Source organism: Equus przewalskii, chromosome X (assembly GCF_037783145.1).
Source record: "Equus przewalskii isolate Varuska chromosome X, EquPr2, whole genome shotgun sequence".
NCBI lineage: Eukaryota > Metazoa > Chordata > Mammalia > Perissodactyla > Equidae > Equus > Equus przewalskii.
The window spans coordinates 9,068,161-9,094,320 of record NC_091863.1 but is presented as its reverse complement, the minus strand read 5'-3'; the positions used below and the strand labels follow the sequence as shown (position 1 = coordinate 9,094,320).

At 41.8% G+C, this 26,160-nt stretch overlaps 1 protein-coding gene across 8 annotated transcripts in view; it reads right to left on the bottom strand.

Annotated features, from left to right (window-relative positions):
* The window catches only part of FRMPD4 (FERM and PDZ domain containing 4), a 797,725-nt gene that overhangs the window by 37,541 nt on the left and 734,024 nt on the right, over positions 1 to 26,160 (bottom strand). For all 8 annotated transcript variants that reach the window (XM_070604452.1, XM_070604446.1, XM_070604451.1 and 5 more), the window contains one exon: positions 6,081 to 6,126. In XM_070604452.1, coding sequence (XP_070460553.1) covers positions 6,081 to 6,126 — 46 coding nt within the window. The remainder of the gene's footprint in view (positions 1 to 6,080; positions 6,127 to 26,160) is intronic.

Here is a 26,160-nt window from a genome sequence, read left to right as displayed (position 1 = left end):
TCAATTACCAGATACTGAGGTTGATGCCTCTATGCATCTGAATTTTTCAATGTAATATTTTACCATATTTTTCTAAAATGTTCTACATAATCCCTTGCCTCAATAAAAAAGTCTATTTAACAGACCTTAGTCTTTTATGCTTATCATTTGATGCATAATCTTAGAACGCAGTGATGTTCCCATGAAGCATATAGGGTTATTTGCCCCTAAAGTCAGTGGCCCCATAGAGCAGAACTCGTCAAGCTGAGGATGCTTCTCTCTTCTCTCTGTAGCTACGGCATGCCCGCCTCTTACAGCCTCATTCCCATATTTATTTACTACGTCCTAATGACAAACCTGCTAATCCAGGAAAACCCGGAAGAAAACCAGATAGCCAAGATAGTTAAGTAAATATTATTTTATACATATTTTGAAGTCAACAGACTGGGGATAAAAGTCTAACTAAGACTCCATACAAGTGCATTTTTCTTGTTCTGGATTTGTGGATATTTCATATAATCAACATGCATTTTAAAAATAATGTTTTGTTAATAAAAACATAAGCTCTTCAAGTCTGAAGGTTACTGAATTAGAATCAACAAAGGAATGGTTTCTTCCACTGGCTGGAATTACTTGTGGTACATGGAGTAGGTCAACGAGCCAGGACTGCAGTTTTAACTTAGATCTTTCTTTGTGGCTCAACAAATATACAACTCAAAAACGTGATGAATTAATTCTTAGCAACCTGCAGACCTGCAGGTGCTGATCACAAGCACTCCATATCCTGTGGTGGAAATGAGAAGTAATTACCATTTAGAATAATCAGATTCTCCTGCTGTGGATTAATTTTAAGATTAGAAGGCCTCCAATCAACCCTTGCACCTCTTTTCAAATTTACTGTTGGTAAGGTGGCCACGATAGACATATGGCATGCTCCTGATGCTTTTAGATTCTCTTAGAAGTCACTAGAACATAGTTTGAAAACAGTTACATAATTAGATTAATTTCTGAAACAGAAGAGAAAAGTCTTGAACTTACAATCCCTGTAGCTCCAGAGGACTACTTAGAGAGTAGGCAGCGAGTAAACACTTGGTGAGGACGAACTAGCCCACAGCTATCACTGGGTGACTTAGCTTGGAGTCCCCCCAAAGCAGACCCGAAGACAAGGATTCACAAGCAAGTAGCTGATTTGGGAGGGGCTCCCAGGAAGCACGGATAGGTGAGCAGGGGAACGGAAGGAGGGAGAGGGAGTAAGCCGATGAAACGTTCCTTGTTAAGTCAGGCACTACTGTAAGCAACTGGAACTTAACTCTGCTAGGAACATCTGAGAAACAAGGCAGACCACACGCCTCAGAGTTACACTGTCTGAGGAGAGGAAGAGCTGGGGTATTTATCCACCAGCTCCCATCAGTCAGTGATGGAGGGGCTGTTCTTCCAGGAGTGATAGTTCCTCAGCACTTCTGGCCTGCTCTTGTGGCCATAAAAAGCCCACAAGCAAAGAATCACTGGTGCTGTCAGTTGGAAATTGGGCTGGCATGCTCCGCACGACACATGCCAAGGGGATACGGTCCAGGTGCTGATAGCATCTGCTACACTGGGGCTTCCAAGAGGAGGTGTGTAGCCTCCCTCAGGTGTGCGGAACACAGTGGAAGGCAGGCAGCAAGTGAGAGGCAGGCCAGCAGGTCCCTTTGCCCTTCGGTCTAGAAGAAACCTGAGGGAACATGAGTAAGGGTATTTCAGGGGCACCAGAACTGAGACTGACTCAGCCCAAGTCTCAGTGAGCTGGCGTTGTGTGAGGGGAGGTTATAGAGACTCTCTAAATACTCTCTGTCTCAGGAAAGAGTGAACTGGGAAAGTTCTGGAAGTTCTAGACTTGGGAACTGTAGAAGGCAGAGTCAAAGGAAAGAAGGAAGGAGCTGGCCAAGAAAGATATGTAATAAAAAATGGTAACAGTACAAGGAAAGAAAATGGTATGTCAGAACAAAACAAATAAAATCCACAGGTGACCCTGAAATTTCTCTTCTCAAATTCCATCCTGAGGAGATACTACTAAATATGGATAAAGATTTATACACAAAGATGTTCCTTGCAGAATTATTTATAATAGAAAAACATTAAAGATAGTATGAAGATTCTAAGAGAATCTAAATGCAACAGGGGGGTGGTTAAGTACATCTTGGTTCAATGCAACGTTTTACAGCCATGTATATGATGCTTATACAGAATTCTTGATGACATGGAAAAATGCTTGATATACTAAGTGAAAAAAGCAGAATAAAATTGTACATACAATATGATCTCAACTACTGATGAGGCATGGAACAGAAGACTGGAAGGAAATGGGCCAAAATGTTTAAACTGGTTGTCTCTGAGGAAAAGGTTTGCCGACACACATTTTTCTACTTCTGTATTTCCACAACTTTTCTCTGAGAAATGCAGTAAAAATGGTGGAGAGAGAGCCCTGCATAATATTTACAAAATAAGGCAAGAACCTGTTAAGAATCACTTTTTTTGAGGAAGATTAGCCCTGAGCTAACATCTGTGCCCATCTTCCTCTACTTTGTCTGTGGCACACCTGCCACAGCATGGCTTGCCAAGTGGTGCCATGTCCGCACCCGGGATCTGAATCTGCGAACCCCGGGCCGCCGAAGCACAATGTGCGCACTTAACCGCTGCGCCACCGGGTGGGTCCCATGAATCACTTCTTATCAAAGCATTTCAGGGATCCTGACCTAAGACTCTTCTCCCAGGCCCCCTTGCCCTGGGCCTCACTGGAGGTTGATTTCTGTGGCTGGGTCATGTTGGGGTGTCCTGGGCACATGTGGAGTGTGGCAAGGGGTACGCACTGGCTCTCTGTCTCGACTGGATCTTATTATCCAGGAGAACTGCAACATAAAAAATGCTGGCCAGTAAGTTGCTAAGAAATTAAAATGCTAATTTTTATTGTCTGTAATAAAGTAGAATTTAGGGACTTTCTTTTGGTCTGGTGGGTCATCTTTTTCTATATGTCAATCCTGGTAGCCAAGAGAATGTCTAGCAAATAAATGAAGCCCAATAATTTTTTTAAAGCAATTTGCTTGTAGGAACATCCAAACAAAAATATAAGTAAAACTTTGCAGTCTCTTCTCCCATCTGCTCTCCTCTCTACAGTTAATGTATCTATTCAAGTAACTTTGGGGTTTCAACTCCTTTATTTCAACTCCTACAATTCAGAGGAGGAAAAAGCCACTTTGAGTTAGATCAGTAAGGGAAGACCCTAGGTGGGACAGTGGTTCCCAAGTAGGGATGATTTTTCTCCCCAGGGAACAACTGGCAGTGTCTGGAGACATTTTTCATTGTCACCACTTGGGGAGATGCTCCTGGCATCTAGTGGGTAGAGGCCAGGGATGCTGTTCAACATCCTACAGTGCACAGGATGGCACCACACACAGAGAATTGTCCAGCCCAAATGTCAAGAGTGCCACTGTTGAGAAACTCTGAGGTAGCATTGAGACTTTGCGCTGAGACTTGAAAGATGAGAAGGATTTGGCTGGGCCGAGAAGGTGGTAGTGGAGTATGTGGTGGGCATTTGAGGAAGGAGGGCTGGTCAAAGGCAAGTCAAAGATGAGAATTCATCTACAATGACTGGCCGGGGGAGAGTAAGTCTGAGGAGCAGAGGTGCAGCTGTTGGCCATAAGAACATGCAACATTGCTCCTAAATGTTGTGGCTAAATGTTAACCTTCAATATAGCACAACAGCAAGAGCCACGTGAATTCCTAGAAAATTCCAGATTACCTATTAAAAGGAAGTTCCATGATTCACCAATAATAACGAGTATTCATATGAATAACAAGTCACACAGATTCAAACGGCAAAAACAGCAAGCAAAGCCACAACATACAATCCTTAACTTAAATGTAAAACTCCTCTCTCTTTCTCTGTTTACTGCATCGGGTAAAACACTACTGCACATTGCAAGAAAACCTGGTTTGGAGTAAAATGGTTCTGATCTCGCATTGCTAATAGGTTATAAAGTGGGGAGAAAGAATTCAGGAAGGCAATGTAAACTTGAAGTTCCACCAGGAATTTATAGTAAGTCAATCACTTGCTTATTATAGACATTTATACTGGCTTTACCAAAATGTATTTGTCCACTGCAAAGAAATGAAGAAGTGTAGATAGATTTGAAGTAAGTGTGAGTGACAATTTGCTTAACTGAAACAATCTAAAAACAGACCAGTTGTACTTTATATGGAAGGAATCATGGAATCAGGAGATGGTGGGGCAGGGAGGCCCTTGGATGGCATGTGATCTGATCTTCTACTCATACAGATGAGGAAACCAGGGTTCTGAGCAGGTGTGGGAGTCACCCATTATTCTGTTGGGAACTAGGTCTCAGATCTTGGTTCTCTTACATCCTGCTGTCTCCTTAGTTTTCAAATCCAAACGTGTGTGTGTGTATTTGTGTCAAAGAGGTGGGACTAAAAGTAACAGTCAATATTAAATTGAGCTTCTAATATACATAGCTATGTCCTGCATGGCATAATTTGTTGTCTTGAATAATTCCATTTGTCATCTTATCAGGATCTTGAATACGTATTTTTTTTCCTGCCTAGTGAATGCCTACCCCATAGCGCTTAGGAGGAAAATTCTGGGATGGGGCAGATGAAGAGTTTGGTCAGAAGATGCAGATTGGCCGATACCAGAGCCTTTTAACTGATACAGAAACACTCCAACGCTATGGGGAAGAAAACAGAAGTGTAAGCAGGTTGGAATCCCTGCCACTCCATACAAAAGCCACACAGGATACTGACAGTAAACATTTTGGGAAAGATCTGAAGGGATTTGCCTTGGTAATTTTTAGGTCAACTGACAATGTATGAAATTCACAAGGAACGGCAAATCTGCAGAAATAGAAAGTAAATTAGTGGTTGCCCAGGATTGAGGTGGCAAGGGAGGATTCATCGGAAATAGGAACAAGGGATCTGATTGGGGTGATGGAAGTGTTGTCGAACTGGACTGCGGTGATGGCTGCGTATCTCAGTAAATTTTATAAAGATCATTGAATTGTACACTTAAAATGGGTGAATTTTAAAATGGGGCTGGCCCAGTGGCATAGTGGTTAAGTTCGTGTGCTCCACTTCAGCAGCCTCAGGTTCGCAGGGTCGGATCCCAGGCGCAGACCTAGCACCTCTAGTCAAGCCACACTGTGGCGGCATCCCACATAAAATAGAGGAAGATTGGCACAGATGTTAGCTCAGGGACAATCTTCCTCAAGCAAAAAGAGGAGGATTGGCAATAGATGTTAGCTCAGGGCCAATCTTCCTCACACACACACACAAAAGGGTGAATTTTATAATATGCAAATTACACCATGATAAAGTTGTTTAAAAAAAAAGCGTAGAGGGGCCAGCCCTGTGGCCGAGTGGTTAAGTTCGCACACTCCACTTCAGTGGCCCAGGGTTTCCTGGGTACGGACATGGCACTGCTCATCAAGCCATGCTGAGGCGGCATCCCACATGCCACAACTAGAAGGACCCACAACTAAAAATATACAACTATGTACCAGGGGACTTTGGGGAGAAAAAGAAAAAAAATAATAATAATAATTTGTAAAAAGCATAGAAACTGAAGGCAGTACAATTTTAATCACTCTCCACCCTTCTGACCAAGGCTGTGGAATCAAATTTTGACAACCGTATTTCCTCTAATACCCGCCTTTAAAGCAGGTCTCGCTGAAATATCCAGTTGTCTACCAAACTGTTTAGATGGGGATAAGAAAAACAATCATGCTTCAACCTCCTACAACTAAATACTCTCATTACACTTGTGATTCTTAAACTGGAAACTACAAGAAAGTCTTGAGTTTTGCGTCATTTCCAGATGTGAGAGTCACATAGGACTGAATAGGTGATTTTCAAGATAGTTAACTTTCTTTTCTCTCCAATGAACGGGTTTGCTATCATGGAGAACAAAATACAAATAATCAAGATTTTTGAACTTGTATTGTGAATGCATGCTATTTTTTCTCTGCTGTATTCATCATCCCGGTTTTACTGCAGTGGGAGGAGACTAGAAACCTGAGGTCATACAGTGGCATGTTTCCTCGCAGGACACTTACAGGGTAAGGCTGGATGACAGTGAGGAGTATCGATTCTTTGCAGCTTCTGTAAGAGAGAAAAACAAACACATTTATGAAATGCACAGAGCCCGGACTCTTAACAGTGACAGTGTTCTTTTGAAACGAAATGTGTGATGCATTGGCGGATGTTGCCTGGGCTTCCAGGGCAGAGAATCAAAAAAGCTCAGACGTGGGCTTTCAGACCACAGAGAAAAATAGAATCAAGTGTTTGCCCAGCGTAACAAAGCCTGATGGAAAGCTTCCTATGCGGTTTATGCCGGGCGATATTATCTGCGATGCCGAACAGCGGGGCCCTACAATAAAACCTGTCGACGGAAGATTGGTTTTAGAAGCATCAACTCACTCTCTTTACACTTTTTTGCTGCTCTCAAAATTCATTCTCCCCTTATGATTTTCCTTCAGCGGCTTAAAAATTTCTGTGTGATTTTCTGTAAGGGCAATACATTTGAAAAAATTCTATCAATTCATTGGACACCATTATCTTCCCAGGGTCAGCCTCATGAAAGAAAAATGTCACTGTAGGTTTCTTATGTAAAAACAGCATCCCAGCAGACATCATTTCCCATACTGTGTGGCTTACTAAGTCTGTAGTAACAATGCCTAGGACCTTGGGCCAATAAATATTTCAGACAGGCACTCATTGTAATATTGTTCACAATAGGGAACACTTTGTAACTAAAAGCGGAAAAATGTGATAGAACAGTTTATTTAATTTCCTCCACGTAACCCAAACCTTTCAAATAACTCCACCCCTGGGGGAAAAATCATATTATGGGTTGTAATAGTTTTTCTTCCTTCCTTCCTTTGTTCCTTTTTCATCATGACTAGGAGAAAGGTCAGTTGCCACTTTGTGGAGGAGGAACTGACCTTTTCTACTTTAGGTGGTAACTAGTTACCTGTTTTTGTGATTTATTGTCCGAATGAATAAAGCAAAGGGGATCTGTTGCAGGGCTGTTCCTTTGGAGAAGCCACTGCAAATCGCATTTCTAGCACTAGCTGCTCTGTGGCTTGGATCACTCATGTCTGGCTGGGCTGGACCATGTTCTACGGACTTGCTACAGCAAGTGGTGGGTGTGGGCCCTGAGGGAGGGAGTGGGGAGGCGGAGGAGAGAAATCTAGGGAGGAGGGAAGGGAGGACCAGAACTCAAGGAACTTAAGGAAGAATCAGAACATTTAGAATGATGGTGGTGGTGGGGAGGGCAGCACACTGTTGACAGTGGCCTGTCTGCTGCCACAAGTTCCCAGTTGCCAAGGGTTGGCAGAGGGCCCCAATAACGGGAGTAGACAGCCAATATTCTCATTAGATGGAGTCACAGAGAAACAGTGTAATCTAACGAGAATTCAGTGGGTAAGATGAAGGATCGTGCATTGCTGGTGGGCGTGTAGACACGTGGAGCAGTTCTGGTATCACTAGACAAACTTCAGTGTCACAAGCACTATGACCCAGCCATTGTGGTTTATATCACAAAGAAATTCTGCCACTAGCCTTTAAGGGAACGTGGATGAGGATGTTCCCTACAGTGGAATGTGTGGAGGTGAAGCATTGGAGGCAAGTTGGGCGTCCATCTCTAGGAGAGTAGATAAGTGAATGTGTGGACACGCATCATGGAATGATGCAGCAGGAAGAAGCAGAGGTTTAGATGTGCATACTAACTACTTGGATGAACCTTAAAAACATAGTGTAAGAAACAGGATGAGATATATAACATGATACCATTTACAAAAGCTCAAAATACATGTGCACAAAACCGCAACACACATTTGGAAGAATGCATGACAGGATACACACTAAACATATTAGAAGGGGTTTCTCTTGGAGGAGATGGGAGTGTGAGGATAAATAAATAAAGTCAGAGAGGAGCCTTGCATGAGTCTCTGATGATTATCATTTATACCATAAATTTATGAATTTGATTAATTCAACTCACTGCACCTGTGATATAAAAACAATTTGAAGGAGGATGAAGAAATTTGGGGTAGTCATATGTCAGCAAACTCATAAACTATGTAAGGGGAGATGGCTCTTGGAGACTTCTAAAGTAATCCCTAATTTGCTCACCAACACAATGGAGAACCAGCCTCCCATCTCTGGGGGCCCGTCCCTCTGCACCAAACCACCCCTCTCCTGGTGGATTTAACGTAACCCCTAGGCTCCCACTGTTTCCCATGCAGGTCTCTTCATAAGAGGAACAAATACAAAGAAAGCAACACAAACAGAAGGAAAGGGCTGCTTCTTAGCTCGCACTCAAGTGCCCCTAGTTTATAGGAAACAAGAAACATTCAGCAGATGAGAAACGGGATATGGCCCCGTTGACTGAAGAATTTGTGAGTGTGGCAGCCCTGGGAGTGAGCCTGTTTGTCCTGCCTGGCCTGTTCTGCCCAAATGTGCTCCCAGAGCCCTCCTTTGTAGGCAGTGCACCCCGGACCTCATCGTCTGGGCACAGCTGATAGGACCTGAATGTTGGAGTGAACCAATCAGATTTCCTCTCTCCAGAATCAGAACTAAAAGACACAGATGGTGAGAGTTGGAAGCCGAATCACATTCACGGCTAAGAGTAAAAGTTACAGATGCCAGAGGCCCCCTGAGTAGTCCTGGTTCCCACCATTCGTGAGGGCTAGTTGTTCACCATTCTGTTAGAAATAAAATAATTTATGCAAAAAAATCTCATGATATCTGTCATCAGTTCTGGGAATGGGCTTTTATTTCTGTTTTCTTTCATCTGTAAGTACTTAATTATCACCTGCCAGACAAGAAGAATTAACACCATAGTGCTTTGAGTCCCTTAGGATTCCTAACTCAGTCCTAGGAGGAAAAAAAGATCGGAGGCATACGTGTTCATCTGTTAAAGGATGCTAGATGATTGAGGCAGATTCAGCTGAGGCCTCATGCCAACAGCTGCCAATCACCCTTACATGCCAAAGCAGGGTGCTGCGGGACTTTCAAAGGAGGTGCTGAAAACCCCTCATTCAACTCAGGGCCTGACTCATGACTTAATTTAAAAAAAAAAAACAAAGGCAACAGGGAGAGGCTGGTGGAGTGGCACATGCCCAAAGAGCAGAGGCTATATTTACAAAGTGACTGTCCTTCCACTGACACAGGCTCACAGCGTGCAATTCCCGCGGACGATATATAGAAGATGCAATACAAATGGTGGCCTGGGGTCATTTAATGCAGGCATCTTGCTCAACTGAGCTTCTTCCAGGGGCGAGAGGGCCTTAGTAGAAAGATGTAGAAGCTCAGAAGCGTTGGACACAGCCAGCCATGGGGTTCTGTCTGACTCAAGGGAGCTGCAGTTGGAGCAACCCAACAGAGAAATCTTCCAGGAATCCACAAAGGTGCCCACAAGGGAAAGAGTCAACCTTCATATCTTCCACGCCGGATTTACATTGGTGCCAATCAAGTGAGAACTTTCCTGCCTTTTACCTCACTGTCCTGGTCCCATTTCAATGTGGAAGGAGCCAAAGCTAGAGAAGAATGTCAGGGAATGCCCCTTAACCCACTGCAGGCTTCTCAGGCCAGCAATGGGGCAAGGGAGAAGTTTTGTGGAGTTGGGAGTTTTGACTATTACATGACAATTGAACGTTTTAATCACAGATTACAAATTGTCTACTTACAAGCATACAAGTGACTAGAGAATTTTTCTGAACCTGCTCAATACATTTATGGGGCTGCCTGAGATTTTGCTGAGGGCTAAGGAAGAACCGGCCTTGGAAGGCTGTTATGAATGGGCAATGGGGGAGAAGAACACCGTTGCTTTATGAGTCTACCCTCTGTGACTTGCTGCACTTATCCCCAATTTCTCTTTACTTAAACTGACTTGAATAAATCATATTCTTTGTGTCCAGACAATCCTAGACTAAGACAGTGAGTGCTTAAAAAGGACACTAAGAAGAAACAATAAAAAGGTAAACACAAGAATGAAGGATATGAGGTGCGGGGTGGGGTGGACAGGAGAATGGATAGGCACACAAGACTGTGGGAAAAATGCTAATTTTCTCTTGAGCAATGCTCAACAGCACCATATTTATTTGTTCATTTCTGGAAAGGGAAGCAGATATTCACAGCTCCAGTGCAGTCTGTTAGAAGCAGACTAGCCCCTGGAGAAGGACTCTTGCTATTCATCTTAGATGCTAAGGAAATAAACACAGACACTGTATTGGCTTCCTGTTGCTGCTGTAATGAATTACCGCAAACTGAGCGGCTTAAAACAACACATACTTATTATCCTACAAGTCTGGAGGTCAAAAGTCTGCAATTGGCCTCACTAGGCTAAAATCAAGGTGTCATCAGGGCTATGTTCATTCTGGAACCTGTTCCAGCTTCTAGAGGCTTCCTGTTCATGGCCCCTTCCTCCATCTTCAAGACCAGCAATGTAGCATCTTCAAATCTCTCCCTGGCTCTCCAGCCTTCCTCTTTCACTTATAAGGACCCTTGTGACTACACTGGGTCCGCTTGGATAATCCAGGATAATTGCCCCATCCTTAACTGAATCACATCTGCAAAGTCATAAGCTCCGGGGATTAGGATGTGGCCATCTTTGGGGGATCATTATTCTGCCCTACCACAGATGCTAGCTTTATTAGTTATCTGGTGTTGCATAAAAAATTACCACAAACTTAGTGGCTTAAAACAACATACATTTGTTATCTCATAGTTTCTACAAGTCAGAAATATAAGTATGGCTTAACTTGGTTATCTTTTTCGAGTTCTCTCATGAGACTGCAAAGTGTTGCCTAGGGCTGAGGTCTCATCTAAAAGCTCGATTGGGAAGGATCCACTTCCAAGCACACTTTCATGGTTTTTGGCAGCATTAAATTCCTTTTTAGGCTGTTGGACCAAGGGCCTCAGTTCCTTGCTGGAAGTTGGCTAGAGGTCACCCTTAGTTCCTTGCCACATGGGCCTCCCCAACATGGCAACTTGCTTCACCAAAACCAGCAAAGGAGCGAATCTGCTGGCAAGATGGATATTACAATCGTATGTAACACAATCATGGAAGTGACATCCAATTACCTTTGGCATATTCCATTGGTTAGAGGAAAGTCATAGGTCCCACTCATACTAAAAGAGAGGGGAATACACAAAGCTAAGAATATTAGGAGGCAAGGAGTATTTGGGGCCATCTCAGATTCTGTCTGCCACACTAACAAAGAAAGATTTGTAACCAAGTAAACTGTAAGTGTTTCAAAAGTAGTTTCCACCCATGAATTCACTCCACACAGAATATTTTTTTTGTCAAGAACATCAGGAAGAAGCATTGCTCAGTACACATTGTTAATTTGAAAATGGGAACCATTTTTCAAAATATGTCTATTATATTTATGGCATTTAAAGTCTTTGTGTTTATCTTAATTCTCTATAAATTGCCTGAAACATAACCTAGATTGATTTTGATTTTACCATTTAATGAATAAATGAAGTTATTTGAATTGAAATAAAATATTCCAATATGTTATTGATCATCTGGACTGGGCATATGCTTTCCTTCTGTTTTCTCTCATCTATAATTATTTAATTATAATCTGCCAGACAAAACGAAGTAACATCATAATGTTTTACATCCATAAGAGTTCTAAACCTAAGGTCCTAGGAGGGAAAAAAAACCTAAGCCATTTTAAAATAGCCTCAACAGGAAGATCAGAATTGAGAATGGAAGATGCCACATTCAAGTAATCAGATGACTTCTTTTAGGAAGGCCTAAAACAGCTACACACGTTTAAAAATCCAGTTAGAAGCACATTTAGGGAAGTATTATTTCACAATAAATTCCAAGTGAATTTTCTACTTTTGAAGAATAATTTCAAATTGCAGTGCCGATATTTTCTAAGTGGTTGAGTTTGTTAAAAACATCATTTGAATCTCTGAATCACAGTGCCGACCTGCAGAGGAAAATAGAGTCTAACCCACCCTAAACCACTGCTATCTAATTTGTCTTCAAGTCCTCTCTCTTCAATTCTTTAACAAAAGTCTTCTCTTAGCCTTTTTCGATGGAGAGTCTCTTGAAACATGTTGGGGACAACTAGCATCAGTGGTTGCAGGTCACACTGTGGCATCACATCCCATTTTTAATTTCACTGGATGTGACCCTGTTGCAGCAAGCAAAGCGATGCCAGGAAGAAGCTCAGATTCGAATGAGGCTTTTGATATTAAAATCTCTTTCAATAATAAAACTAAAGCTGGTGTTCTCTTTTTCCTAGAGCAGGCACCTTTCTTTAACTGACTTTCCCACTTTATATTTGCACGATTTTAATATTGCAATATATAATCATATGGGCATGCACTATCATATATTTCCCTTCTAGACCAACTAAATAGAACCCTTGATCAACTCAGAGATTGATAGGAATCTAACAGAGTTGCAAACAGCATTGAGATTTCCTCAGATATTGGGAAAACAAAACAAAACAAAACAAAATAAGTAAAATATATAGGAAGATATTTTACGTCAAAATTTAAGAGTCTTGTTTAAAAAAAAAAGTCCAAATAAGTTAACTATAAGATTTTAAACTTCAAAAGTGGACGTAAGGAATCAATCTACGAAGGCTGAAAGGTCAGGCTTTTAAAAGGCAAAATAAAGAGGTAATCTAGACCTATATATGAAAGGATTTTGTAAACTGTAAAATGACATTCTAACATAACTCAAAAGATGGATGTACAGCATTTTTATTTGGAAAGAAAAACGGTAAGGCACAGGGAAAGGGCATTTGAACTCTCACTTCTAAGGTAAATACATGCACACATAAGATTCTTTCTTCTTCTTGCACTTCAGAGTTCTTCAAAGAGATTAGAAAAAATCCTTTTCTGCAAGCTAGTGCATCTCAGCCCTTAAACTCTCTGCTGGTGGACAGCCACTGTGATGGAAATAAGAACCGATTAACAGCATTTCTCCAACGACTCTGCTCAGAAGAGTCTTTCTGCAATCCTAGGGTATTATGAAGCCACTGGCAGGCCTTCTATTTTCTCTTCTTACCTGAACCTGGAGATGTGAAAAGAACACTAAGATTTTTGTGATCTGATAACCAGTCATAACACAGAGTCAGCCTAGTCAATTGCTGGCAACGCTGGAGGAAATAACGTTGCTTTTCATTTTTTGGAAAGTCGCCACAGGACTACTTGGAATGGAGGTTTAATGCTTTATATAGTTGACCTTTCCAACACTCTGAATACAGATTGTAATTATCCACTGTGTCAATTCCTAACAGGTACTGAAGTCATCAGCTAGAGAGAATAGAAACGGACAGCAAACGAGCAAGCGTTCAAACAAGGTCAACACATTTAGGCTGTGTGAACTGTCATGGACTTTATGAAACATTAAAACTCTACCCATTTTTGTTGAACCTCGCCTTTAACTTTGATAACTACAAAGAAGAGGAATGGCATTACTTGTCATTTCTCAGTTATGTTCAGAGGATGCTGAGGAAGAAAATGGGCATAATGAAGCCACTATACTCATCAGGGCAACAAAGCCAGAGAGGAGATGGATCAAAGAGCTGTCCAGTAGCATTGGCTTAGCTTCTACCAAGTCTACAACGTCTCTGCCACTCCACTACCATTTTACCCTTTAGTGAGCAGTTACACTGCTGAGCAAAAAAAAAAAAAAAAAAAAAAAAGACCACCAGTTTGGTAGCCAAAGGGAAAATGAAGAGAATTTAAGGAAAGATCCTTATTAAGCAATATGTTAAAGATTTCACCCTAAAAAACTGGATGATTGCATTGTTCATCCTTTTCCATCTGTGCTATGGAGGCTCCAAAGATGGCCCTCAATGAACCACATTTTGTTGTTCAGACTTTTGTGTAGTCTCCTTCCCTCGAGTCTGAACTTACTTTTGACAAATAGAATATTGTGGAAGTGACATTTCATGACTTCCAGACCTTGGTTAGAAGAATCTGAGAAGCCTTGCAAGGTCTACATGGGTATCTTGGAGGGTTCACTCTGAGAGAAGCCAGTTACCCTGTAAGAAGTCCAACAACCTTGTGACCACCAGGTTGTGAGGAAGCTTGCCATGCGGAGAAGCAGTGTGGAGAGAGGGAGACTTGCCTGGCCAGCCACGGCTGTGTCAGCTGTGCAAGTCCAGGCAACAACACATGAGTAAAGAAGCCGCCTTGGACGCCCAGCCCAAACAAGCCTTTATAAGGTTCTAGCTCCAGCTGTCATTTAACTGTAGCCACATGAGAGATACCAGTGAGAACCATCTGGATGAGCCCTGTCAACCCACAGAATCATGAGAGATGAGAAATTATTTTATTAAGCCATTATAGTTTTTGGGCGGCAACAGAAAACTGGAACATCATCTGTCCATGAAGGGTTTGAAAACTGTTTTTAAAAAAGAGGCAATCAAAGGGGCCAAATGGTTTTGATATTGAACATGTCTCCCTTATCAAGGAAGGGAAAGTGTCCGATCTAATGGCTCCCCAGAATACTGTAATGGGGACCATGCTTTAAAAAAATGTGCCATACAAACACATGTGAAAGCATGAAAAAGGGTGCTCTAATTGCTGGAAGTGAGGTTAGCACAACTGTAACACAAAGTAGGGACTTTTGGAGATGAGGTGGAAGGGAAAAAGAACTAATAAATTTAGGGGAGCAGAAAAGACCCAATCAGAGTCTAGGACTAAAAATACTTTGCTACAAAGAATTTCGAGGGCACAATTGGCAGTCCATTGTGGGGTATATATTTGAACTTTGCAGAGAAAGGATTAAAGTACACTGTAATTTTAGGTTTAGAATTAAATAGCTTACATACAACCAATGATTTGAACATAAACCTATGGACAAGCTAGAATTCTTTACAAAGTCTAATTCACATTTTACTGAATGTATTTAAGGCTTAGGCTGTGCTTTTCTTTGTGAAGAATACTGGGTTACTAGCTTAAAGTCCATATAAATGATGCAGTGATTATCAAAATTAACATTTTAATGAAATTGTCTGATTTCAAGCCCTTTATTTTACTGTATTTTTTTAACTTCTGCAGTAAAATTTCAAGTCAGGCACTCTGAATTTGGAAACTGCTGCTAAGAGAGTTTTATTTGTATGATATTTGGTTTTGGTTTGACCTAAATTTTTTGTCCATTTGATTCACTTTTTGCTGAATGAATGTTGTCTTTGGTCTTTGAACTACTTACCTTTAACTGATGGATGAAACTGGTACTTATATTTAAGATTTATAAAGGGCAGCAGGGTCTCTCAAGATAAAAATTAAATTATTCTATATACACGTATGATACTAAATAGCTCTCGCCTCATTCCTTCCTTCAGTAGGTGTTTACTGAGTGTCAGCAGATGTCAGGCATTTGGGATACATCAGAGATTCTCAATGGGGAATGATTTTGCCCTGCAGGGGGCATTTGGCAATGTCTGGAGATATTTATGGATGTCACAACGAGGGAGATGCTACTAGCACCTAGAGGGTAGAAGAGAGGGATGCTGCTAAACATCCTACAATGCATAGTACAGCCCCATAAAACAAAGAATTTTCAGCTCAACATGTCAGTAGTGCCAAGAGTGAGAAACCCTGGGCTATGTCAGATATACCCCCTCAAGGAAAACCATTATCCTGACATCTAACACCACAGAATAGTTTGAGCCCATTTGGAACATTATATCAATATAATGACATAGCATGAACTATTTACTTTTCTTTCTTCTTTAACTCAGCATTGTGTTTGAGATTCATCCAAATTATCATGTGCCCTTGTGTGAAGGTACCACCCAACGGTGGGTGGTACGTTCATTATCCATGTACCATTGATGGCCATTTGGGCGGTTTTCAATTTGGGGCTGTAAAGAATAGTATTGCTACTAATAGTTTTGTATATGTCTTCTGGTGAATATATGTATTCATTTCTGTTTGGTGTATACTTAGGAGTGGAACTGCTAGGTCATAGGGTACGCATGTGTTCAGGTGAAGACTGTTTAAATGGGCTCTATCCCTCCATCCCAATCTTGTGATGTGTGTATCTCTTTAATTCTATGAACTCCAATAGCCTTCCTTTACTTTATTCTTTTACTCCCCTTAGTGTCTGACTGAGCTCCTTCTGTTCTGCTGGCTATTGGAACAACTTGCAGTCCTTGAATACATGCTGTCATCTAAACACATTTTCTTGAGTACATATGGAGACAAGTGCTATTATGACTGAAAGACTTTATGTTGAATAAGCAATCAATTTATGTCTCACAAAGGAGGGGTTAGAGAAGAATGTTTTAAAGTTACTTAAGCACTTAAAGCTTTGTCAGCTGAGTGAGGGGTGCAAGAAGGTATGAGCATGTAACATTCAACTCGCCCAAACTAAATAGTACAAAACTGTATCAAAATTATTGGGAGCCCCATCGTCCTGGTGAGCAGTTGGTCACAGTCCAAGCTCATCATGATGAGTTGGGAAAGGAGAGGATTAATTCACATCATCTCATTCATTTCCAGCTGCTTTGATCTACTTCCAGTAGGAAAGCATTCTTTCCGTCCTCTTTTTGCCTGTCTATGTTGTCAAGGATGTGTTATTTGAAAGGGTCAAATGTCAAAATTTCCAAGAGCATTCTTGTTGGCTCAGAATATCCAAAGAAGTTTCTAGACCTGGGGCTATTTAAATTTAAATTCACTAAATAAAATAAAACTAAAATCCTGTTCCTATGTTGCACTAGCTACATTTTAAGTGCTCAACAGCCACAAGTAAGTACAGGCTGCCATAGTCCATCATCAAAGAGTGATCTGTTGGACAATGCTGTTCTAGATGCTCATCTAGAGACATTTTCCCAAGGAACACGAAGATGATCCTCCTCTAAAATTTCAGCGTGATCTCTATCTTATTCAAAAGGAGGTGGGCACTTTGGCCAGCTGGATCTGATTGTTGGAAGGCACACAGAGACAGAAATGGTGTTCAGGGACAAGAAATTACACTATATAAACTTTGGAGCAGCCCATTCTCTTGAAAAATTTTTTTAATAGTTTATCCCTAAAATTAAGACATACTATAGTTTTCTAAAATAATATGATGATTTCTAAAGATTTTATGTAATGCTGTTTCCAATATTTCCCCAAATGGATTCCCCAGGGCCTGAGTACATACAAAACTGGAAAAAACTTTGAACAACAGTAACAATCACAAAATGTGAACTAGATTAATGGCTAATATTGTCTGAACGATTACCACGTGCCAAACATTGTACTACATACATTACTTGTGTTGCCTAATTCAAGCCTCGCAATAATTCTGTAAAGAAGGTATTGTCATGCCCATTTTGGAGGCGAGGAAACTGAGGTCCAGAGAGATCAATTAAATGGTCCCAGTTCGTTCGTTCAGCAACTGGCAGAACCAGAGCATGGATCTGTGCTTTCTGACTCCAAAGGCTGTGTCCCTAATTGCTAAGTTGTTCTCTAGAAACTCAGATATGAGTCTAGAAGCACAGAACTCAGAAGGCACCAGAGTGGCATTCTGGCTGCCCTGGTAACACTTCTAAGTGTGAGGAGCACTATTAGTACTTAAAAGGGGCTTCTGTTTCTCATATAGATTTGGGACAAATCACATCACCCCACTGGGTTTCGCTTTTTTCATCTGGAAGAGGAGGGAGCTTGGACTAAATTAGTGGTTTTCAAACTGTGCTCCACGCAACCCATCTGAGATAGGGACACTTGCCAGCGGGAAGAGCCCTGGATACCCCGGTGTCTTTCCAACCAGAAACCCTCCACTGCTTTATGCACTGGGATCATGGCTCAGGTTTCTGTTGAAGAAAGGGTTCTATTGCTAAAAGCAAATAGAAACACCAACGGACAAAATGACTGCTACCAGTCCATCAAATTCCAAGAGGCCTTAGTCTGCAATTCTAAATCCCATTCTGAATTTCCACGAAGGTGTCCAGCATCCTCTTCTAACTTAAACTTCCTTTCCTCAGTGAAAAGCAAAGATAAAGTTTTAATGGATTTCGTTGCTTTTCTAGTCTTTACATTTTAAGAATGACAATAATATTGCTTGCTAGTTTATACTGTAAATGTAGAGCATTTCAGTAATGATCACAACACCCTAGGAGACAGGTAATATTACTGTCTCCACTTAGGAGACAAGGCTCAGAAGGAAATGAGGCTCAGAAAGGTGACAGCACTTTTAATAACGTCGTATGGTTAGAAAGTGGTGGTGTTCACTTACCTGACCCTAGACTTTGGGCTTGGCCAATGACTTGCTTTGGTCAATGGAAGAGGTACAGAAGTGACAGTGTGCCAGATCAGAGCCTACTCTTTCAGAGGCCCTGTATGCTCCTGCTTGCCCTTTCATGCTTTGTATCACCATGTGCATATCATATCCTAGCTAGCCCCCTTGTCCAAAGAAGATGAGAGACCTGTGGAGTAGACCTGAACTTCACCTGCAGCTTCCAGGCAAGCCCAACTAAGATCAGCAGAGCCACCTCAACCAGTTTTCAGATGCTTGAGGAAGAAACACTTGTTCCCAGACACAAAAGGACAAATATTGTATGATTCCACTTATACGAAATATCTGGAATAGGCAGATTCATAGAGACAGAAAGTAGATTAGAGGTTACCAGGAGCTGGGAGGGGGCGAATGGAGAGTTTTTGCTCAGTAGGGACAGAGTTTCTGTTGGGGGTGATGAAAAAGGTTTGGAAACAGGGGTGGTGATGGTTGTACAACGTTGTGAGTGTAATTAACACCTCTGAATAGTACACTTAAAAGTGGTCAAAATGGCAAATTTTATGTTAAATACATTTTACCACAATAATAAAAAAAATGCTTGTTGTTATAAGCCACTGAGATCTTGTGGTTATTTGTTATGAAGCAATAGCTGACTGATACAGCTCTTATCTAATAGTAGGGCAGGTAGCATACAGAGAGAAGAATGAGAATTTGGTTTAACACTGGATATGAGTAAGAGAAGAATGAGGGGGAAAATGTCAGATTCAACATCTGGTCTAATGAACGAAATTTCTCCAAGTCGAACATAAATTAGGTAGTGGGCCAAGGAAGAAATTGATTGTTGGGGCAATTACAAGAGACCATTTTCCAGTGGCTTATGCCATTTCAGGGTCATTCCCATGGACACACTGCTGCCATGGCGTATGTGAGATGACTAGAGGAATTCAGTGAGCTGGAAACATTTTTGAAACGTTAAAAAATTTGAAGCCAATACAAATTTGGAGACTGAAAGACTGGAAGAGATTAGAAAGAGACAGGCAGTGTCATCTGCCAAATTGAAGCTGTTGGAAAGAATAGTTCATATCCCGAGTCAATTCTTTAAAAAAAAACATCACATTCTTATGCAATTCAAATCAATTTGCCTTGACAGTTGCTTTCCATTTCCCTCTTAGTTCAGAAGGTATTTATGTTTGATTCTGCTCCCTTTCAGCACATAGTTCACCTTCCTTTCACCAGTCCTGCAGTGCTCTCACAATTTAAACAGGGATTTAATATACTTTTAAACGATAAAATGAAACAGGAGCCCAGAGACTGCAACGGACTATGTGGCACAATCACAAATGGGAGGTGGCAGTTGAAGCCTTTTTTACACACACGCTGAGGGGCTAAAATTGTTCAAGAAATGAGGTGTTAGCTAAAAGTCCCAGCAGCAAGCGATATAACTGCAAAATGGAAATAATGATGACGGTGATAATAATAATAATAACAGGCCTGTTCAGAGGATTGTGAGAGGACAAATTATAGATGGGTGAACTGCTTTTAGTATCTTGCAAGAAAGGTATTATGTAAATTCTAGTTCTTTTTCTTTTCATTATTTTTCCTTGAAGACTGCCAAAAAAAAAAAAAAAAAAAAAAAAGGATCCCAGTGGGTGGATGAGAGCAGGGACTGAGGGAGGGAAGGGAGAGAAAATAATTCAAAGAAGCAAGTGTTACAGAGAAGTACTTCTTGGCCATGGTGTTTAATGAACTTCATCTACCTAGCTACACAGCTCTGTAGGAGGTAGAGTGACTGCCAGATGTTTTCCCCCCTCTTGCTCTTGTCCAGGAAATTTCTAGATTTTACATCCATTTTGCTAAAAGCATCCTCTCCATCTTGTTGACATGGCTACTGCCTTCACTTCCATCAGTGTGCTCTGTGTTTTTAACACCCGCTGAGAATATTCTCCCCAGGCAACTGTAAATGCCTGGTCCCAGGGGCAGACAGTGATACTACGCGCTCTAGGAGAGTTAGTGTGCAAAGGCCAGTGCTTGCAGCTCTTGTTTTAAACTGGACGTTTCCGAAGGCAGGGCTGAACATCAGCTTGCTGCAGTTTACGGTGAGAGAAGTTAAAGTCCTATCTTGCGCTCCGTGGATATGTTTGACTTTGTCAGGTGAGATGATGATGAGAAGCTGTGGCTTTCACGACAACCAATACATGAACCGTTTTTCAAATTAATGCATTCAATAACCATATTTGGGGAAAATAACTTTATCAAGAAGTGGAATACCTCTTGTCTCCTTTCTCTCGGGTCTATTTGGAAGCAATCTGAACCATCTTACTGAGGTATTAGGTTGAACACACCACTTCCCTTCTCAAGATACTATGATGATTTCCAACTGCATCTCAGATTCAAGAGTCCTAATCTTTTTCCCCCCGTAGGACACACCCCTAGTAGCTCTCCACTTAACTTCACTTACATTTCAACTTTAAAGACCACTGGAATTCATTCAACCTGTGTTTGACAAGCCCCTACTATGTGGCAAAGACTATTCTAGGCTATATGGATACACCAGTGAACAAAGCAGAAAAGAATCCCTGCCCATCTGGGGTTGCTATTCCATGGGATCACCTGGGACTTGGGCATTTGAGCAGAGGATGCCCCAGCTGGCTGGCAGTGGACCTGGGTGAGCCCCTTACACTGCTGGCTGTCTGTCTTCCATCCAGAACATGGAGAAACTGGACTGCACCTCAAAGTACACTGGTTTCTTCTAGAGACCCAAAGCTGCTCACCCTTTCAGTTGATGGGTCCCCTACATTAATCAAACTGTTCTGTTCAATGTCCTTCACCTAAAGCTTCCTGCGACCTTTTCTTCGACAACAAATGATACCCCACCCTCTTTCTTCAGAACACTCCCCAGGAATCAGGCCTCTGAAGTCTTCCCAGATGACTCCATCACCTGAAGGCCTACTGGAGTCCACGGCAACCTTGCAACATCCAGGGACAGCTCTGCAGGGGCAGGTGGGAGGAAAGACTCCCTCTCCTTAAAGAAAAGAGGGAACAAATTGGGAAAAGAGAGAAACAGGTCGCTTGGAGTCACGTGGCCTGGACCATTTTTTATCAGAAGGCTACTCTGCACAAGGTTTCAACCCAGATAGGAGTAAAGGATGGTCAGGATCTACGTGGGGCCAACCAGCGACATTCTCAGAGAAACTACCCGTATAAGTGACCATTTATATTACACCCACTGTATGCTAGGGACTGTGTAAAGCACTTCACATCCAATATCTCTCATGTACTCCTTCAAGTGTGTTAGGAATTAGTTGTTATTATTCCCACTTAGAGATAAAGATACAGAGGCTCTAGGAATTAAAATACTTTGAGCCCAGGCGCCAGAAGTAAAAAAAAAAAAAAAAAAAAATCTTCATTTACCAAAGCATCCACTCCTGCTACAGACCCAGTCGCAGGCTCAACTCTGGGGCGGAATCTGGGTCACGAGTGGCAGGATTAAGTAGGATAAGGTATGAGGTATGAGAGATGCATCGCACACTGCCCTGACCCATACAGCTTCATAAATGGTGGTGCCTGCTGTTGCTGTTAAACTGTTTTTCTTATTATTAATTCCTGTCCCCAGAGCCCTGAGGGAGAATATTCCAGAAGATATGGAGGAGAGTCTAGCCCAGTGATGATGGTGTTGGCTCATTTCACTGACACATGAAGAATTTCTCTGCCCCCATCACGCATGCTGCAAGTTCTCAGAGCTATTGTCTGAGCTCACCATCCCCGAGGGCCTGAGAATAACTCCTGCCAGAGCTGATACAACGCTCTAGATTGCTCTCAGCTGTGACTGGGAGAAGCCTGGGAGGGCGCCAGTTTGCAAAGCAGGTTTCTAAAGCAGCATCTTGACACTTATCCAGGTCGGCAGCTTTCCAGGCTGGAATTCAGTCTCACGGGTCTGACAATCACTCTCTCTCAGACCTTGTCAAACCACATGACACAGTCTCTTGTCCGGGGTGTGTGTCCCAACCAGTATGGTCCATGTGGGAGATGATAAGGGAGCATCAGAAACCATTCAAGTTCAAGTCATCAGAGCTATGTCAGCTTGCATTTATTATTCATCACTGACTGCACTAGGCCTCGGTTGTGTGTTTGTCTTTACAAGCTCCAAAGCATGGTCCCATCTTGTTTCTTTTAATCTCCCTAATGCCCCTGACAGGTAGGCATCACTTACTCCATTTGGCAGTTCACTAAACTGTGGCGCAGAGAGGCTAAGCAGTTTGTCCGCCTCACCTGGCAGGACAGGATTTGACAGCTGTAAAGCAGAGCTACTGCAGATGTCTTGGAAACACAGAATGGAAAAAGAGCACCTTTGACTTGTGGGACATAGGAGGGCAATTGGTGGAGAACCACAGAGAAGGCACCTTTTGGGTTGCATCTTGATGGATGGGTAAGAGCTTGACAAGACAAGTGGTTTCCAGGAGCAGTAAGGTGAAAACAGTTCTACAGGCAGCAATGCTTTGGGTTCTGTTAGGGAATGGTGCATTTCCAAGCATAACTAGGACACAAGATGGGTGGGTGGCCCTTGAGAGAGAGAAGGCTGGAAAGGAAGACTGGGGAGAGCTGACGGAGACCTTGCTGATGCAGAGAATCCTGGTGAGAACCACTCTTCAGTAATGGAGTTACTACAGAGGGAGAGGATGCTGTCAATGGGTAGTCCCTGGCAGGAATTATCCCGTGCATGGGAAATCCAGTGGAGTTACAGGTGAAAATTTAAACGTAGGAGTGGAATTTGTGTTTTTAGTGGGTGTCATAGAGCAAGGAAAGCTCTAGAATGCCTGTTGTCACTATTAGAATTTATAAAGAAACCCATTAATTTTTTAAGAATGAAGTCAAACACAAGAATAAATATGTTCAAAACCACCCAGCCTAGTTTGGATCTCATTCATTCATTCACTTTTTCTTTTCATTCAATAAACATTAGGTACCCGGGACCATGCTAGGCTACAGGGATGTGAAGAACATAACAGGTTTCCTGTCCTCAAGAAGCCCACGGTCTAGGCCTACAGATAAACATAATCACAATGAAGGTGCCATGGAGAAGCACATATAGGTACACAGTGGCATGAAGGAGTCATCTCTTCCTAGGGTATATGTGAGGAAAGTTACACTCAGGGAAGCATTTGCCAAGTAGGAGATGCTTCAACTAGTCTTGAGGGATAGAGGAAGAGTTTACCAGGTGGGCAAGGAAATGAAGGAAATTTCAAGCAGTGGGAATAACAAGGTAGGAGAGAACATGGCACACTTGGGGGCTGCTGGTCATTTGGCAATGCCATATCAGAGGACAGGCAGGGTATAAGGCTGACCAGGAGTGTGGGCCTGATCACAGAGGGTCTGGAATCTATGTAAGGAATGTGCCTATTGTCTCAGATGACAGTGACCCTGAGGCGGCTTCTTTAAGCTGGGGACTGATACAATTAGTTTTATTTAAAAACTTCATCCAGCCAACAGTACAGGCAAGTGTCAGGGGTGTGGACAGAAGGTGACTCAGTGACAAAGCTATTGCCATATCCTAGGTGAGATGGAATGATGGCTTAAACTAAAGATGTAGAAATGGTGATGAAGAGGAAGGGAGATATAAGAATGATTTAGAGGAAACTTGTGTCCAGAGGCCTCACATTACGAATGGTGTCCAAGAATGAAAAGGTAAAAGGCACAGATGGAATTAGCGAAACGGAACCTACATACAATGTTGTTCTGGTGCCAGAAGTAGCTGGGGCTCCCTGGTGTTCCTGGGGGTTAACCATGCCTCCCAATTAACGTATATCCAAACTGGAACTATGCGTAGCTCTACTGGGATTGAACTTGTAATTGAATATTTACAGTAAGGCAATGGTAAAGTCTCTGAACTCTCATTCCAGTTGACAACTTTCATATATATATTAGGGGGAAGGGGGCAAATGTAAAATAGAGAAATACCATTTTTAATGTTGGCAAGGAAAAAAATGATGCTGTTGAAGAAGCTGTAATTCAAAGACGGCACATACAGAGACTGTGTGTAAACAGCTCCAGGACAGACCGTACTTCCTACCAAGAGGAAAAAGCAGGGTAAGGAAGAATAGGCACATAGCTCAAACACAGCTACCCTGAAACAACGTCCAAATCTCAGAAAACCTAGCAATGCCCTAATCCTCTCTGAGAGTTGACAGGTTTTCAGTCAACCATGATAATATTTTCATTGAAGGAAAGAGGATGTAGGATTTATACTAAATTTTTGAAGTGTGCCTTCCATGTTTGAATTTAGCCTCAACCTCAGAAAACCATTTATAAATTAATCAATGGCTATAATTTATCCATGGCAAGGCGGAGAGACATTCTCTTTTCCTGTCTATTGGGAAATACTGCTTTCAAGATGAACTCGGACCACACTAACTGCAACTGAATTCCGAGACCCTTCTGCTTTGCGGAAATAGGGTTCATAGTCTGAAATTGGGCTGACTAGATGAAAAAAGAAAGCGTCTCAGTCACAAAAGCTATTGAGTTATGACATGAAGAATCATATAAAGATTACTTTTCAAAAGCAGATATCCTTCGGGGTTAAAAACAAGCAAACAGATAGAAGTTGTGGAATAGCTTCCTTCCTACAGAGCCCAAGAGCGTAGCCTAGATCGTTTCTCTGTACACCCCCTAAAATAATAACAGGATATTGTTTTCGTACTATCACTGCCTTTTATTCTTTCTACTTTCAAGGCTATGAAGAACAGAGAGGGTGGAGGTTGGTGATTTCCATTTTTAATCACCCTATATTTTTCACTCCTGCCACCAAACGGAAGCTTAACCTCACGTCCAGAACCGGAGTGAATTAAAAAGGATGCAAATAAAAATATATGCAAAAATCTTTTCAAAATGCGAACGCATTTTTGTCTCTTACACTGAGTATTTGTTTCCTTGAGTTTCATTAATGTCTAAGAAGGACGAATATTCATCTAGGTAAAACAGAAAAAAAGTCCTGTAGGGTGGTGAGGGGATAAGAAAAGGCAAATACAAAAACTGAGTTAAAGAGTGAGAGTTTTCAAAATCACCCGATGCATAATACAAAATACTATGCATAGCAAAACAGTATGAAATAAAACAGAACAAGGTCTGAAAGGATCATAATATGTTGGAAACAATGGTAAGGGATTAGCAGGAAATATACGAATATGGTAGGAGACTATTACTGTGTGAATATGATTTTAATAATATTGTAAAGTCTTATTTTTCATATTTGATGCAAAGGCGCAACATTAAAATTACCATGAGACACAATTATACAAACACACATTGGGGGTTCATTTAAAAAATGCATTTTCTTTGCCCAAATGAGATATTAATGGCTCCACTGAAACTCATGTAATGTATTATATAAATATGTCTTTAAACAAATGCCCGATAAAACTGTTAGGGGAAGTCCGAACAGAACAGGTGAAGCAGTCAATTTGCATAGTTAATAACTCACTCTTCACGTGCTTTGCTCTTATTCAGTGCAGTTTCTCCATGTAGACGAATTGGTATTCATTTAAAGAAGGGGAAATAAAAGCCCTCCATACAGATCCCCAGAAAATGATTAAATGCAAGTAGTACTCTGAGCTTGGATTTGGAGTGGCTAGCTGGGTCGTCCTCCTGCTTCCATGTTGTACCAGATTCCACCCTGGGCCAGGTCTTCTCCTTAAGAAGACTTGGGTTGGGGTGTCTGGGGCTTGAGATTCCATTTTGCCTGAGTGGAGTAGTGAGGCCGCCAGGAGAAGCCCCTTGCTGCCCTCTCAGCTACCGAGATGGGAAGAGGAACCAGATGTGGGAGGTCTTGTTCAGGCTTGTGCCCTCAGAGCCACTCGCATCCAGTCTACGGCTAAGCACAGTCCTAGAATCTCCTGATTTCAAATCAGGACTCGAGAAATGTTGGTGAGTGG